A 13,246-nucleotide genomic window follows, 5' to 3' on the forward strand; every position below is an offset into this window, starting at 1 on the left:
ACCGCCAAATTTGAAAATAAGTAACTCTCGGCCCATAGAAAATTGTTAAGGACAGATACCTAGCACTCATCAAAATAATAATCAGAAAATTGAATCAACCCAGCAAGACATGGGCATAATCCGTTTTTGGCGGAAAGAGAAGACGATGAGGAAGTGATTTCCTTTCGCCCATTGTGAGTCATGACCTGGGCTCATTCTGGGTGCTGGTCCTGGTGAAACAAGATGCTGTAAGTCACCGCGCCTCCCACCACCTACTTCACGTGGCCAATCAGAGGAACCTCGGTTCCAGTGCCTGCCCCATGGTTTCAGTGTCGTGTGGTCGCAGCTGTCATTTGCCCCGCTCCTGAACACCTCCTCCTCTGTGGCATCAGCTTCCCCCTGCACTAAGCATTATGTGCTTTGCAAAGAACGGAACTCGGAATGAAATGTTTCAACACTGTCATGCGTGTCTGTAGTGGATAGCCTGTAGCTCATAAGGCTGAGAGCATTTTGAACAGTCACGTGAGGTAGGTATCACTGCTTTCTTTCCAAAGGAGCTCCAAGGAAAGCCAATTCTAAGATTCTAAACATAATAGTATTCAAAAATCTCCCCAGGGTGACCTTAGAAGGGGGAGCTGGCAAGGCCTTTTGTACTGAACAGTGTGCATCGCACTGAGGGGGGCTGATCGCTAGCAACTGGGCTAGATGCGTACATTTCAGCCACTTCTAATGAGCGGGACTTTGCTGCCCCACCGATGTCCCAAGAGGAAGCTAACCTCTCTAAATATTAACGTTTCAAAATGCTGCATATCTATTTCTGGAGCAGATCTATCCTGTGAAAATGATGGCTTTTTAAATTGGCTTTTAAAAAATTCAGAAAAGGGATATGTGACAAGCTGTCTTCAGGCAACCGGTATGACCTAGAAAGTTACATGCCCACCTAGAGTGGAAACAGGAAGGCAGGCACGTTCTCCTGTTCCTTCTCGCCCTGACTTTCCCTTTCCAGCCCCTCCCTCAGCTCACACGTCCAACACCAGCACACCCACAGCAGCTTTTTTTAAGCCAGAAGAATCCCACTGTTGACGTAATCACCAGCCACCGTATGGTAATCTGTTTGTTAGTCTAAGGGTTCTCTGGCCACTCAAGACGATGTAGAAATTTGAGAAGCTGCCTGTGGGCATCACGAGAAGAACTCATACTTTGAAATCACACAAAATAGGTAGAAACCTTGGCACATGACTCAAGATAACATCTATGAAGGCACTTCCTTAGCTCATGGGAGACATTCGATAATCATTTCCAAACACACTGCAGAGTAAATGAGGAGGGGCACCGACCTCCGAAGAGCCTGGCCTGTGTGGAAGCCGATGATTTAGGGCTCCTTGCACGCAGACTTGCCTGTGCTGGATCTCGGCAGCTGCTGTGAGCATCGCTGTCCTCACACCTTTTCATGTCTGGTTTCTGATACGCTATGGTTCCTGGCCACCTGCGTGCGCTCTAGAATGCAGGTGCCCTGAGTTATCTAATTAAAACGTCCTCGGAGCTGTAACAGCAGCTTATTTGGCTGCTTCAATCCCGTCGGGGGCGGCGGGGGGGTGGCTTTGACACGACGCTGTCATGCATCGACATGTTATAGGTACGCCCTGTGACAACTCTTCTGAGTGTTCACCGACCTTGCTCCCTTTGTGTATTCCCTCCAAACTGCAAGGAATTCCAATTTTCCCCAAAGGCAGCCAAGTAGCAAAAAGAAAAAAAAATGTTTTGAGAAACTTCTTAAGTTTCGGGATGTGATCTGATTTTTTTTTAACATCAACTTTGGCTATCTGATCGTTGTCAGCTTCTCGGAGTTCATTTTCGTAAGTGCGGATCATAGTTAATCCCAGCTTGATTTCTGTCTGCCCAGGTATGCTCCCACCTCCCAGCTCCGCACACAAGAAGACGCAAAGGAATGGTTGCGGTCCCACTCTGCAGGGGGTCTGCAGGACACTGCCGCCAACTCCCCCTTTTCTTCCGGCTCCAGTGGAACTTCTCCTTCTGGAACAAGGTTCAACTTTTCTCAGCTTGGTGAGTGGCTGCTGGTCAGTGGCTGTGCTGACCAGCTCCCCAGGGCAGAGGCGAGCTTGCATTTGAAAGAGACAGGTTGGTCGCAGACTCTCAGTATCTGATCAGCCTTCCACAATGTAGTTTGATTAGAGGAGATGGATAGCAAAAGAGCTGGAGAAAATGGGAAAGGTTTCGGTACTCTAATCAATCATTTTCCTTCCTGTGGCTGATAGAGGTAGGGCTATATAGCAAGGAGCTAACCATCCCATTCTTTATTTCTAAGACCTGAAGAAGTAGGTATTATGGCATATACCATGTTTGGTCATCCTCATTGCTTTATTAAGCTAGAAATAAAAATCAGGTTTTGATTGAACAAGTATTCTTGGAAGTGCCTACTGCTGACATAATGCTTGGATTGGCACGGGGGAAAGGGAAGGAATTTGTAACACGCTCCCTGCTGATAGGTCAGTGGATTCTTTTTTAATGCAGCAAACACACTCAGGCAGACTCGTAAATAGGATCAAGGAGAAGAGGCCAAAGCGTTATAGGAAGCTGTGTAGAAACTGAAGCATTATGTGCAGTTAGAAAAAGGAAAGCTCAGCCCTGCCTGGAATTACAGGAGAAGGTGACGAGAAGGTGGCAGGGTGGGAGCTGAGCCTTGGGAGGCTGACAGAGGCGGGTAAGAGCTTCTCCAGTCTTGTCTCCTCCTTGAGAGAGAGCGGCAGCCCTTCCTGAGTGTTGTGGATAATAAACTCGGAGTCTTTATTTAAGGACAGGTGTGGCTTGTAATCAAGTATGACTTAACTCTTCCTTTTGGGCTAACTGCAGGGATACTTCTGAAACCGTGCACATTGCTAATGACAGGATTTTAATAAGAAAGCTAGTTTCGGCTACAGTAAATGTGCCTCCTTTGCACCGAAGCTCTTGAGGCGCCGGTATTCGGCGTTCCCCATCCGAGGCAACGAGACCTGTGTGCATGTTGTTCTTTCGCAGCCATAACTCTTTGAGGCAGGAGTTTCTTGTCATGCACAAATGCTTCCCATCTGATCAAAAGCCCGGTGGGACTATTTTGGGCTTTTGGCTTTAGAGGGAATTGTTCCAGATGAGCCCAGGGAGTAATTAGCTCATGCCTGGAAGGTGACACTAGCTTGTCTGAACGTGCCAAGTTGGAAAGCGGAGGCCCAGAGCCTCAGCTTTGGAACTGACCCACCTTTCCTCCCTTATTTTTAGCTCTCAGTGTGTAACTCAAATGCTGATGTGACTACCTTTTGGAAAATAGACGAGGGAGAGGAGTTGGCAGGGATGGATATGGCTGATAATAAGCAGTCTCCTCTTCGCCCCGGTCCAGGACTCGAACAGAGACGTGACTTTGCAGCCTTTTGATTCCATCATCCCTTTTGTTCCAGCGAGCCCCACCACCGTCACGCAGATGAGCTTGTCCAACCCGACCATGCTGAGGACCCACAGCCTCTCCAATGCCGATGGGCAGTATGACCCGTACACCGACAGCCGCTTCCGGAACAGCTCCATGTCCCTGGATGAGAAGAGCAGGACCATGAGCCGCTCGGGCTCGTTCCGGGATGGGTTTGAAGAAGGTAAGCAAGGAGATTGGCCCTCTCCCAGGCCAGCGGGTGTAATTCATGCTCTTCTGTGCCAAGGTCACTTCACTGAGCTAGAGTCTACCTGAAAGTGCTTCCAACTCTCCCACGGACTCTGGGGGTCAGACCGGGGAACTAAATAGTAGGTCTGGGTTTTGGTGAACCTTGCAGGACTCTAGGGAAGAGGCTGCTGAAAAAAACCTCTGGCGACCCTCTGAGCTGGCTGAGTTGCACTCTAGGCTTCTCTGCCTTGGACGTGGGCCGGAGCTTCTTGGCACGTGCCTCCATCTCGAGGTTGCAGCCGCCGGCTCACCATCTCCGCAGAGCAAGTTCCTGGAGAGTTCATTTCCCGGGGCTGACACACCTCTGCGGCTCTGGGGGTCAACCGTGTCTCCTCGCTGCACTCCGGAATTTTCCGCTTCTTTATTTAGGCATCCATTTTTTCAAGGTTATTGCCTTCAGTGATGCCCTTTTCTTCCTTTGCTTGCTAGTTGGGAGTATTTTAGATTAGGTTTTTGTGTCCTGTTCATTGTAGTCAGAACTTTGGGATAAAAATACTGTGGGCAAGTTTGTCGGCCGCCTTCCTTCCCCGGTTCGGTCCTCTTTCCCTTTGTTCCTGCACTCAAGGTGTGAGTCAGGGAGATGAGCAGTCGGAACACGGTGGAGGGACATCGCCCACTCTCCTGAAGCTTCCCGAAGGTGGGCTGATAGGGCAGTGGAGGAAGGACTCCCTGACTAATGAACGGTTAAGAACGTGCAGTGAGACAACCAGGGTCTGAGTTCCAGTCCCGCCTTATGCTGGGTACATGATCTTGGGCAATTACTTCACCTCTCTTTGCCTCTGTTTTCTCACCAATAAAATGGGAGTGATAATAGCATCCAGCTCTCGGAATTAAGAGAATTAAATGAGATAATACGTACAAATGTTATCCCAATGATGTTATTACATGTCTCAGCCTGTAGATGCAGCTTTAGCATTGGTGTTCTGGCAGCTGGAAGTCCCCCGCCAGAGGATGGGGACTCGGGGTACAAAGGGAGCCCAGGCTGGGGGCTATATCTCTAGTGGTACCCCCCCTTTTTTTGCCAACCACAGACCAGAATGTAGGAGGGGAGTCAGGGGTGCTTTCCTCTGCCCCCAGTTCCTGTCACAGTGGGGAATAGTCCCAGCATCCTCCTGGTAGGAAAGAACAATCAAACCTGTGATTGTTTCAGAAATCTCTAAACAGGTCAGGAGATACAGAAATGTGGGATATAGGCTTCTAGTTTGCCCAATGTACTTTCTTTTTTTAAAAGATTTTACTTATTTTTAGATGGAGGGGAAGGGAGAGAGAAAGAGAGGGACAGAGACATTGGTGTATGAGAGAAACACCAATCCATTGCCTCTCTCACACCTGCAGCTGAGAACCTGGCCTGCAACCCAGGCAAGAGCCCTGACCAGGAATTGAACCGGTGACCTCCTCAGTCTGCAGGCCGGCGCTCAACCTACTGAGCCATACCAGTCAGGACCTGCTGTGCCTTAAGAGTTTTAGAGTTCAATTACAGAGCAGTTGCCCTGGTTAATCTTTTTAGTGACTTAATTCTCTCCACACTTATTTATATATCATTTGCATCCAATGACATTCAGTGAGTAGATGCAAGCCTATAAATCCATATATGGGAACCTGCAGGACTGAGGATTAAGGAGGGTGGGGCCTGAGTGACTGAGAGAGTTTCCCTGGATTTAAGAGCTAAAACCCAGTGCTGTGACCACTCGGAGCCGAACGCTGGCGGATGTGTTGACCCTAAGGTGCAGGAACAGGCAGTTTGTCTTGAGCTTTGTTCACAGTCAGTGTGCCGGCCAGGCAGGGCCCTGGAGCACCCCCAGCCCACCTGAGGACGACTCACAGGTGGGGTGCATCCTGGGCCGCATTCATCTTCTCTGTCACGAGAACCGCGTGCCATGCCGAGACTTGCCCAGACAAGCACACTTTGCCTCACAAAGGCCCAGGACCACTGCAGGGCCCTCATTGGATAGCTTTTCCTTACTCACCTGGCATCAAGCTGTCGGGCAGCACAACCGTGGAGTATCCGGTGTCAGAGTGACACTGATAACGAGTGCTTGCCCACAAGCAGTGTCTAGACTTCGGTAACCCTCGTCATGCACGGCCACATGGAGCTGACATCAGAGATGGAAGTCAGATTTGTGGGGAAGAGGAGGGGACTGCTGTTGATACACTATAAACACAACGTTTTCTTCTTTGGGGATATTTGGTGTCATTCATTTTTATCTTTTCCAAGGCTATTGCAAAAAACAAAATACAGCTTGTGCAACAAGATGGGTTTTTCTTTGTCTCTCTTTCTTTAAAATTCATTTTTAATTTTTCAGTTGCAATTGACATTTAATATTGTAGTAGTTTCAGGCACACCGCACAGGGGTTGGACGTTTATGTAATGGATGAGGCAGTCCCACGGGTTACAGTGTTTTTGACTGCATCCCTATGCTGTCCTTGACATCCCCGTGACTATTTGTAACCGCCAGTTGTGCAACTTTGTCCCTTCCCCTTTCTCACCCAGCCCCGCCCCCAGCCCCTCCCACCTGGCAACCGTCAGTTTGCTCTCTGTGTATATGAGGTTTTCTTTCTGTTTTGCGTATTTATTTACTCTTGTTTTTTGGATTCCCCCTGGGTGCCATTGCATGTTTTTAATTCCATTGGATAGAGAGACTCTTTTCCCTCTCTTGAAGTGTTTACAGTGTTGCAGAAACAGTTGGAAAAATTTCACATCCCACTTTAGAACTTCCTTGTAAGAATCAGCAAGGCATATCACATGCCAGAACATAGGATGGAAATTTAGGAAGAATGAGCACGAGTATTTGTGCAGGAATTTTGCGGGATTTAATAAGCGTCTTCCGTTTTGAAGGAAGCGTGGGTAGCATAACCGTGTAGGTTAGGCAGCGGCATGGCCCACATACAGCCCTTCGAAGTTATTTCAGGTCAGTTCACTTCCATCAGGTGCATTATGCAATGTTAAAGTCAACTCCAATAGCATACACTCAGGGGGATACTTGAGGCATCTTTAAATGGGTGTCTTTGGAGGGAAAAACAATCCTGCGACTGTACCAATCACCCTTAGGAGCTCGTGCAGTCTAAGCCATTCTGTGAGGAATTGCAGGGGCAGGGCCAGGCAGCTTTTTGTGAAGAAATCCCGCCTTGCAGCTCACTCGTGGGTCTCGCCCCCGAGTTACATCTGCAGTGCAAATCCTGGCTCCTTCCGTGTTACCAGTGAGGCTTTTGTAAGGGGCCAGACCCTGGCAGGGGCCTGTTCATGGAGATATGGAAAAGAGTTGTACTAGCTTTGAAGGCATGGTGAAGATTGGGTGAGATAAATCCTGGAAAGCATTTAGGGAAATGACTTTGAAAAGAAGCTTAGAGTAAGGGCTCAATCAATGGTAGCTATTGTTATAATTGTCATGTTTTATTTCACCCTTCTCCACAAAGGCCGTTTCATCCCCGTTTTGTTCATGACAAAATTGAGACAGAAGAAGTGGCTTGAGGAGTTTCCGCAGCCAGGACTAGATCCCAAACTCTCCATGCGAGCCATCTGGTTTTCTATTCAATTCCACCTTGACACTGGCTCTGCCTTGGTCGTAGCTGGGCTTTCCTACCTGTGTGAGGCGACCCGGGACCATCATCAGCCTGTTCTCGGTGTTCGGTTATACGTCTCTGCTGCTTGAGGGGGCAGTCTGTCCGCCCTCAGAACCAAACCTCATTCCCACTGGCTCCCAGTACGCAGTGCCCAGTGGTGAGGCAAGAACCAGGGTACAATGCCCGGATTCACCTTCTCTGCTCCTGAGCACCTGTGTGTGCTCAGCCACATCACTTAGTTTCTCTGGGCTTTAATTTGCTCTTTTGTTAGTTGGGGATAGAAACTTCTGCCCTGTGTGGGCATACTCCCTATAAATTCTCTGCGATGATAAGGGTCCCTTCAAACAATAGTACAAATGAGAAAGTGCTTTGATTCATATGAAGCTGAATGTACAGATGAGATGCCCATGTGCGGCTCTTGTTGCTTTATTGGCTGGAATATGCCCAGGGGGTTTCATTTGTCTCGTGACTTCACCCCTGCCTAAAGCATCTTCTCAAACATTGGTTCTGGCTTGTGCCTGCCTGCAGGTGGAACAAGGGGCTGGGGAACGCATTCTGAAACATACCGAAGGGCTTTACAAAAAAAAAGAAAGAAAGAAACCGCCCAGAAACCAGTAAACCAGGTCACTCAAGGGCGAAGCAAGCCGATTGCATTCCTGAATGCTGTATGACCTTGAGCAGCTCACTAACCTGTCTTGGTTTCAGATTCCTCCAAGGCAGAGACAGCCTAGGTGTTCCCTAAGGCTCCTTGTGACTTCACATTGTTGGCGATGTAGCACAGAGAGGAAACGTATGGCCTGCTCTGGCTGCGCTGGCTCTGTAACTCGCATCTGCCTTTTGTTGTCCGAGAGCATCCATGCCCCTCAACCCAGGCTCCGACTTGGCTCAGTTCACATGAAGGAGGGCCAAGTGCAGGGAAGCCACATGCAGTTTGGGGTTGACCCTGGAAATCAAGAAATCTTTCTTTGGCTCACAGCCTTGCTGTTGCTCTGGACCGAGTGAGAGGAGTTAACTTCAGAGAAAAACAAGTGCCTCCACCCGAACCCTGCCAGATGTGCTCTTCTTGCCCCGTAGCCCCCGTTACACTGGGATATTGCTGAAGGCATTGTCAGTAAGCCTGTGCGGTGGAGAAACAGAAAACAATTTTTCATTTTCCAGCAGCCGTATGCTGTGCAGCCACCCTGTGCAGGCACCTGGCAGAGCGGGGTGATGGGATGGTGTGATCTCGGGGCCATGCTGTCCCCGTCTCTGACCCCAACTCAGCCTCCAGTATAATCTCCGACTGCAGCTTATGTTTTGGGGCTGAAGTAGGTTACCCCTGTGGAACATTAGGCCACCAGGTTGGGACATGAGAGGCCTCAATTAATGTGTGGACATATTAATGCTGAAAGCCATAATTGGCCATTAACACCTTTCACTGATATTTTATGGGATATGAGTCAGAGAAGTCATGGTTGGAGGGAGAATGGAGGCAAAGATCTAGAACTCCAGGCATTGCTAAGGAAGGTAGATGTGAGTGGTGGTGCAGGGGCAGCCTCATTGTAACAGGCACATGCAAAGAGAGAAGAAGGCTGGTAGGGCAAGCTGAGAGCAATGTGAGTTCAGAAGGAGAAAGTCTATGTAGATGAGAGTCAGGGAAATCTGGGAAGGCTTCATGGAGAAGGTGTTTGCACTGATCCTGATGGTTAGGACAGACAGAAATGAGATTCATCCTAAACAAAAGGAACTGTATGGGCGGAGATTCTGAGGAGGCAAAGTACTGCCCAAGGCATCCTTGAGAGGCCAGTGTAGGATCTCTAGTGTTAGGAGGCACCTGAGTGGTACACTGAGAAGGTCCTCAGACATCACGTAACCAGGTCGCTTCTGCCAACTGCTGCTCCACGCTGAGTTCATTCCTTGGGAGGTTAGTGGAATCCACTGAGCATGTGTGGGAAGTTACTCCTGATCCTCCGACTCTCAGACCAAAGGTGATAGCGCAGTGCAGAGTAGAGGCGTTCCACCCGTGGTCAGGGAAGCTTTGCCCAGTGAAAAGGTCTGTGAGGTCTCCCCGGGCGTATTTCTGTTTTTGAAACAAGGTGTCGAGAGAGTACCGAGAAAATGTCATGAAAGAATCTGGTTTCCCAAAAGAGAAGTCAGCCAGAATACCTTGTCGCAGAAAAGACCATGCTTTAAAATTTCAGGAAAGCAATTAATAAAGTGTCTCCTCTTGGCTGAGGGCAGGAAGGGTGATGAGAGGGTACGAGGATGGTTCTAAGCCCAAAAGTACCAGTTGGAGACAGAAGAGACGACACCACTTGCTTGTCTCTTCGGGGACATGATAGAAATTGAAAGAAGACTCTAAAGTCACTGGATATATTTTCTAAACAAAGGTTTGTGGACAAATGTTCATTCATCTAGAATGAATTTACTATGGCCAACAGCCCTCTGTGTTCAAAATAATCAGCTCACTTTTGCACATACCAGTGACAGATGCTAGCAGGGTATAAAATATGCATGTGCCACGGTCTGAACCCGAAATGAGCGCCTGAGAAAAAAGAAGGGAATGAAGTATGCTGGAATGGTAGCAGATTGCCTCTGGGTGACAGAATTATGAATCATGTGGGTTACGGTAGTGAACATGCTTTTCAACACTTCGCTGTCCTTGAAAACTTTCATTAAGCAATCATGTATCATTTTGATAGGGGGGGAAAGTATTTAGAAGATTGTCGGGGAAAAAATGTGGTCACAGAAAATTGACTGATTCCCTTAACAACTTACTCCTTGACTCCTTTGATGCTGACCTCCGGCCGAACCAGGAAAGGTTGGGTCAAGGTGAAATCGACTTGCTCTGAGCCTGGCAGTGTCCTGGAAGACTGGATTTCGGCTTCCTTTCCCCCCATTCTGGCTCCACAGCACTAGCTGTGCAAGTCACCTTTTCTTCTCTTTTCTCAAACAGTTCACGGATCCTCACTCTCCTTGGTTTCCAGCACATCGTCCATTTATTCAACGGTGAGTGTAAATCAATGCTGTATAGTTATGATGGCGTGAGCTGAGGTTCCTTTGTCAAATGTGTCGAGAATAAAAGACCAGCGTTCTTCCTAGAGAGAGGGTATTTCCATTATAAGGGGATCAATTAATTAGGCAACCAGCTTGAAATTCATAAACGGCTATTGATTAGAATGTACCAACCAGCGAATCAGGAACCGGCTGCTTTGTTAAAGTGGCATTGTGCTGTGGGTGATAACTAGTCAGTGTGTGTGAGGAGCCTTGGCCACCTGCTGGTAGAATTTGAAAAGAAAGGCCTTGAAAAAAACGTATTCATCTGTCTGCCTCAGTTTCTTTATCTATAAAATAGAAAGAACAGCTGTCCCTACCTTGTGAAGTTATAAGGAGGATTAAATGTTCTGAAGATTATATTTTGCTACAATATAAATTCATTGAAGACAAGGACTTTTTCTGTTTTTATTCCTAGTGCCTAATAAGTGTTCAAAAAGTAGGTTTGCCTAGAACAAGAAAACGCACGCGAAGCCATGAACACAGTGCACGCGCCACAGAGGAAGCGTCCATACATGTTCGCCGACAGGGGGGAGTTCCACTGAACAAAAGCCCTATGTAATCAGACGTGGCGCTGGGTTTGTTCAGAGGGGCTTACTTTTTATAGCTATGTGTGTCAATACTTGGAAATTCCTATAGGAAAAAAAATCCATTAATTAGGAATTGAAGATTATTTAGTCCTTAATTCTGTGGAGAACAAAGGTTTTTTAATGTTTCAGGTTTCTGGGCTACATGGCAGGATGAACTATATATAGCCCCTTGTAAGTAAAAGGCTGTCCCGGAATCAAATGGAAGAGACCACGGTCTTTCTTAAGCCTCTAGCAAACACCTCCACGACTGTTGACCTGGTCTGATTAGGAGGGCCTAGAAATGCTCTCTTTTGCTCCTACTTACCTCACCCCTCTGACTCCAAAGTACCTCTTTCTGCAGCTAATGGCCTTCTCTGAAATTTCATCACAGACTCCTGGCTTTCATGTTAAAGGCTTTATATATAGTAACCTTGGGGAGAGGCCGTGTAAGCTGTTATCTACTAGGAAAGCACAGAGGTGGCCTTCTAACTGTGAGCCAGTCTTTGTTCTACACTGAAACTCTTGTGATATCGATACCAGAGATGGGACTGTCAAGCCGAGATTCACCGCTTCAACAGGATTACTGGCACTAAAGACGTGCCAGGCTGAGCCCTGCAGATATGGTTTAAGTGTAGAGAGGAGCCTGCTGCTGAAAGAGGAAGGCAGAGGCACCAGAGGGTCCCAAGGGACATAGGACGTGGGACTCTAGTTTCACAGGGTTGGTGCAGAGCCCTAGCAGACATTTTGGTGCCCACGTCCCGTGTCTTCTCAGTGGCATTCCCAGGGTTCCCTGTCCACCCAGAGGGGCAGGCCCTTCTGAGCGGAGGGAAAACCGTGATGGGTTCCCACCAGCCAGTCTTGGAGGGGAAGTGCGTGAGCTGCGCCACCTGTGAGCCTCCCGTGGCGGAACCCATCCCTTGCCCTCATGCCAGTCATTGGAGGTTCTTGCAGTCAGAGGTCTCTCTTCCCAGAGCTCTTGTGCCGGGTGGACATGAAGCAGGTATTTCCATTAAATGAGAAATGGTCTTTTCCGGGTTGATATAAATTCACAAATTACCAAAGACCTAACAATAATTTTAATTCATCTGGATAACAAGAAACCGGAGGTCTAATCTCAGTTTTTCTTCCTCCCTGTATGACTTTGGACAAATCACCTCATCATTTTGGGTGTCGCCCCGTTGCTCTTGGTGTCGGAGAGCCAAGCAAGGTGGTCTCTGAGGTCCCCACAACCTCTGACATCCCACCAGTCATGGAATCGGAGGTTCCCCTTTACTGTCCCTGGCATGCGCCCTCTCTGAGAATTTAGGTTACCTTTGCAGACTTGAAAAAAAGAGAGAGAGTCTAACAATTAGCTGTTTTCATGCCAGACTAGTCTGCTAATTCCAAGGGAACCTGCAAGTCTGGCTAGACTCTGCGCCCAGCAAGCACTGATGTGCGCTCCCTCACCTATTATTAGCCACTGGGTGGTGATGAAATTCTGAAACAAATGCTCAGGCGCCTTTGCAAACATTAAGGTGAACAAGCTCTTATTTGTTGTCTGCAAAGAGATCTTTGGAGTCTCTGAAGTTGTCACCAACCCAGACCAAAGAGTCTGTTTAATAACTGAGTGTTTTATAGGCTCTTATTGGATGATGATAGGTTTTTTCACCCCTTGAAATCTCTGTAATTCTTGGATATCCAAGACTGCCCGCTCTGGCTGGAATGTGCCTGTCATTTTAATTACAAAGACAGGAAAAGGCAACATGATGCTAAACAACTGTCGTGGAGAAGCCATGGCCAGCCCATGGAGTAGAGAAAATGCAAGAGGCCACGTGTGGGATCACGCTTGCTTTCGTGACCGGTTAGGGAGCACAGCTGAGTTCCATGGGGAGCTGCTAAGTGGGGGGAGGTCAGCAGCTGCACCTGGACTTCCCAGATGTGCAGAAGAGCAGCAGCAGCTGGGGGCAAGATACAAAACACATGATTTCTCCAGGCTGCCTTTGAGAACAGGGGCTCACCCCCATAGACAGGTGGGCACAGTGACAGTGGCAGAAACGGGAAGGAGTGTTAGGCCTGTGGATAGAGGTAGGGCTGGATGGTTCAGCCCACTCGCCGACCTCTGCTAGCCTCCCAGATGTTAGATAGCGCTGACAGTCTCACCATTAACTTTTCCCCTTTGGATCACACTCTGAAGATCGGGCCTTATTTCTGGAAAGCTTCCATGAGAATGTAGCTATAGTAAAAGCAGGAGAATGTGCTGGTTAAGATCACAGGCTCTGCAGCCAGAGTGCTTTGGATCTAATCCCAGCTCAGCCACTGATCAGCAGTGATCACGGGCAGATGACCAGTCCTCTCTATGCCTCACCTTCCTCATCTGCAAAACAGAAGGTGATGGTGTTAGTGCCTACGCAGAGGGTTCTTA

At 48.3% G+C, this 13,246-nt stretch overlaps 1 protein-coding gene across 5 annotated transcripts in view; it reads left to right on the plus strand.

Moving 5' to 3' along the window:
- NAV2 (neuron navigator 2) overlaps window positions 1–13,246 on the plus strand; it is a 365,536-nt gene that overhangs the window by 309,773 nt on the left and 42,517 nt on the right. For 4 of the 5 annotated variants that reach the window (XM_036029138.1, XM_036029139.1, XM_028515604.2 and 1 more), the window contains 3 exons: window positions 1,883–2,043; window positions 3,429–3,617; window positions 10,179–10,231. In XM_036029138.1, coding sequence (XP_035885031.1) covers window positions 1,883–2,043; window positions 3,429–3,617; window positions 10,179–10,231 — 403 coding nt within the window. Of the gene's footprint in view, window positions 1–1,882; window positions 2,044–3,428; window positions 3,618–4,159; window positions 4,250–7,965; window positions 7,975–10,178; window positions 10,232–13,246 lie in introns of all 5 variants that reach the window. The other variant, XM_028515602.2, reaches the window with a different exon arrangement.

Source organism: Phyllostomus discolor, chromosome 6 (assembly GCF_004126475.2).
Source record: "Phyllostomus discolor isolate MPI-MPIP mPhyDis1 chromosome 6, mPhyDis1.pri.v3, whole genome shotgun sequence".
Classification (NCBI taxonomy): domain Eukaryota; kingdom Metazoa; phylum Chordata; class Mammalia; order Chiroptera; family Phyllostomidae; genus Phyllostomus; species Phyllostomus discolor.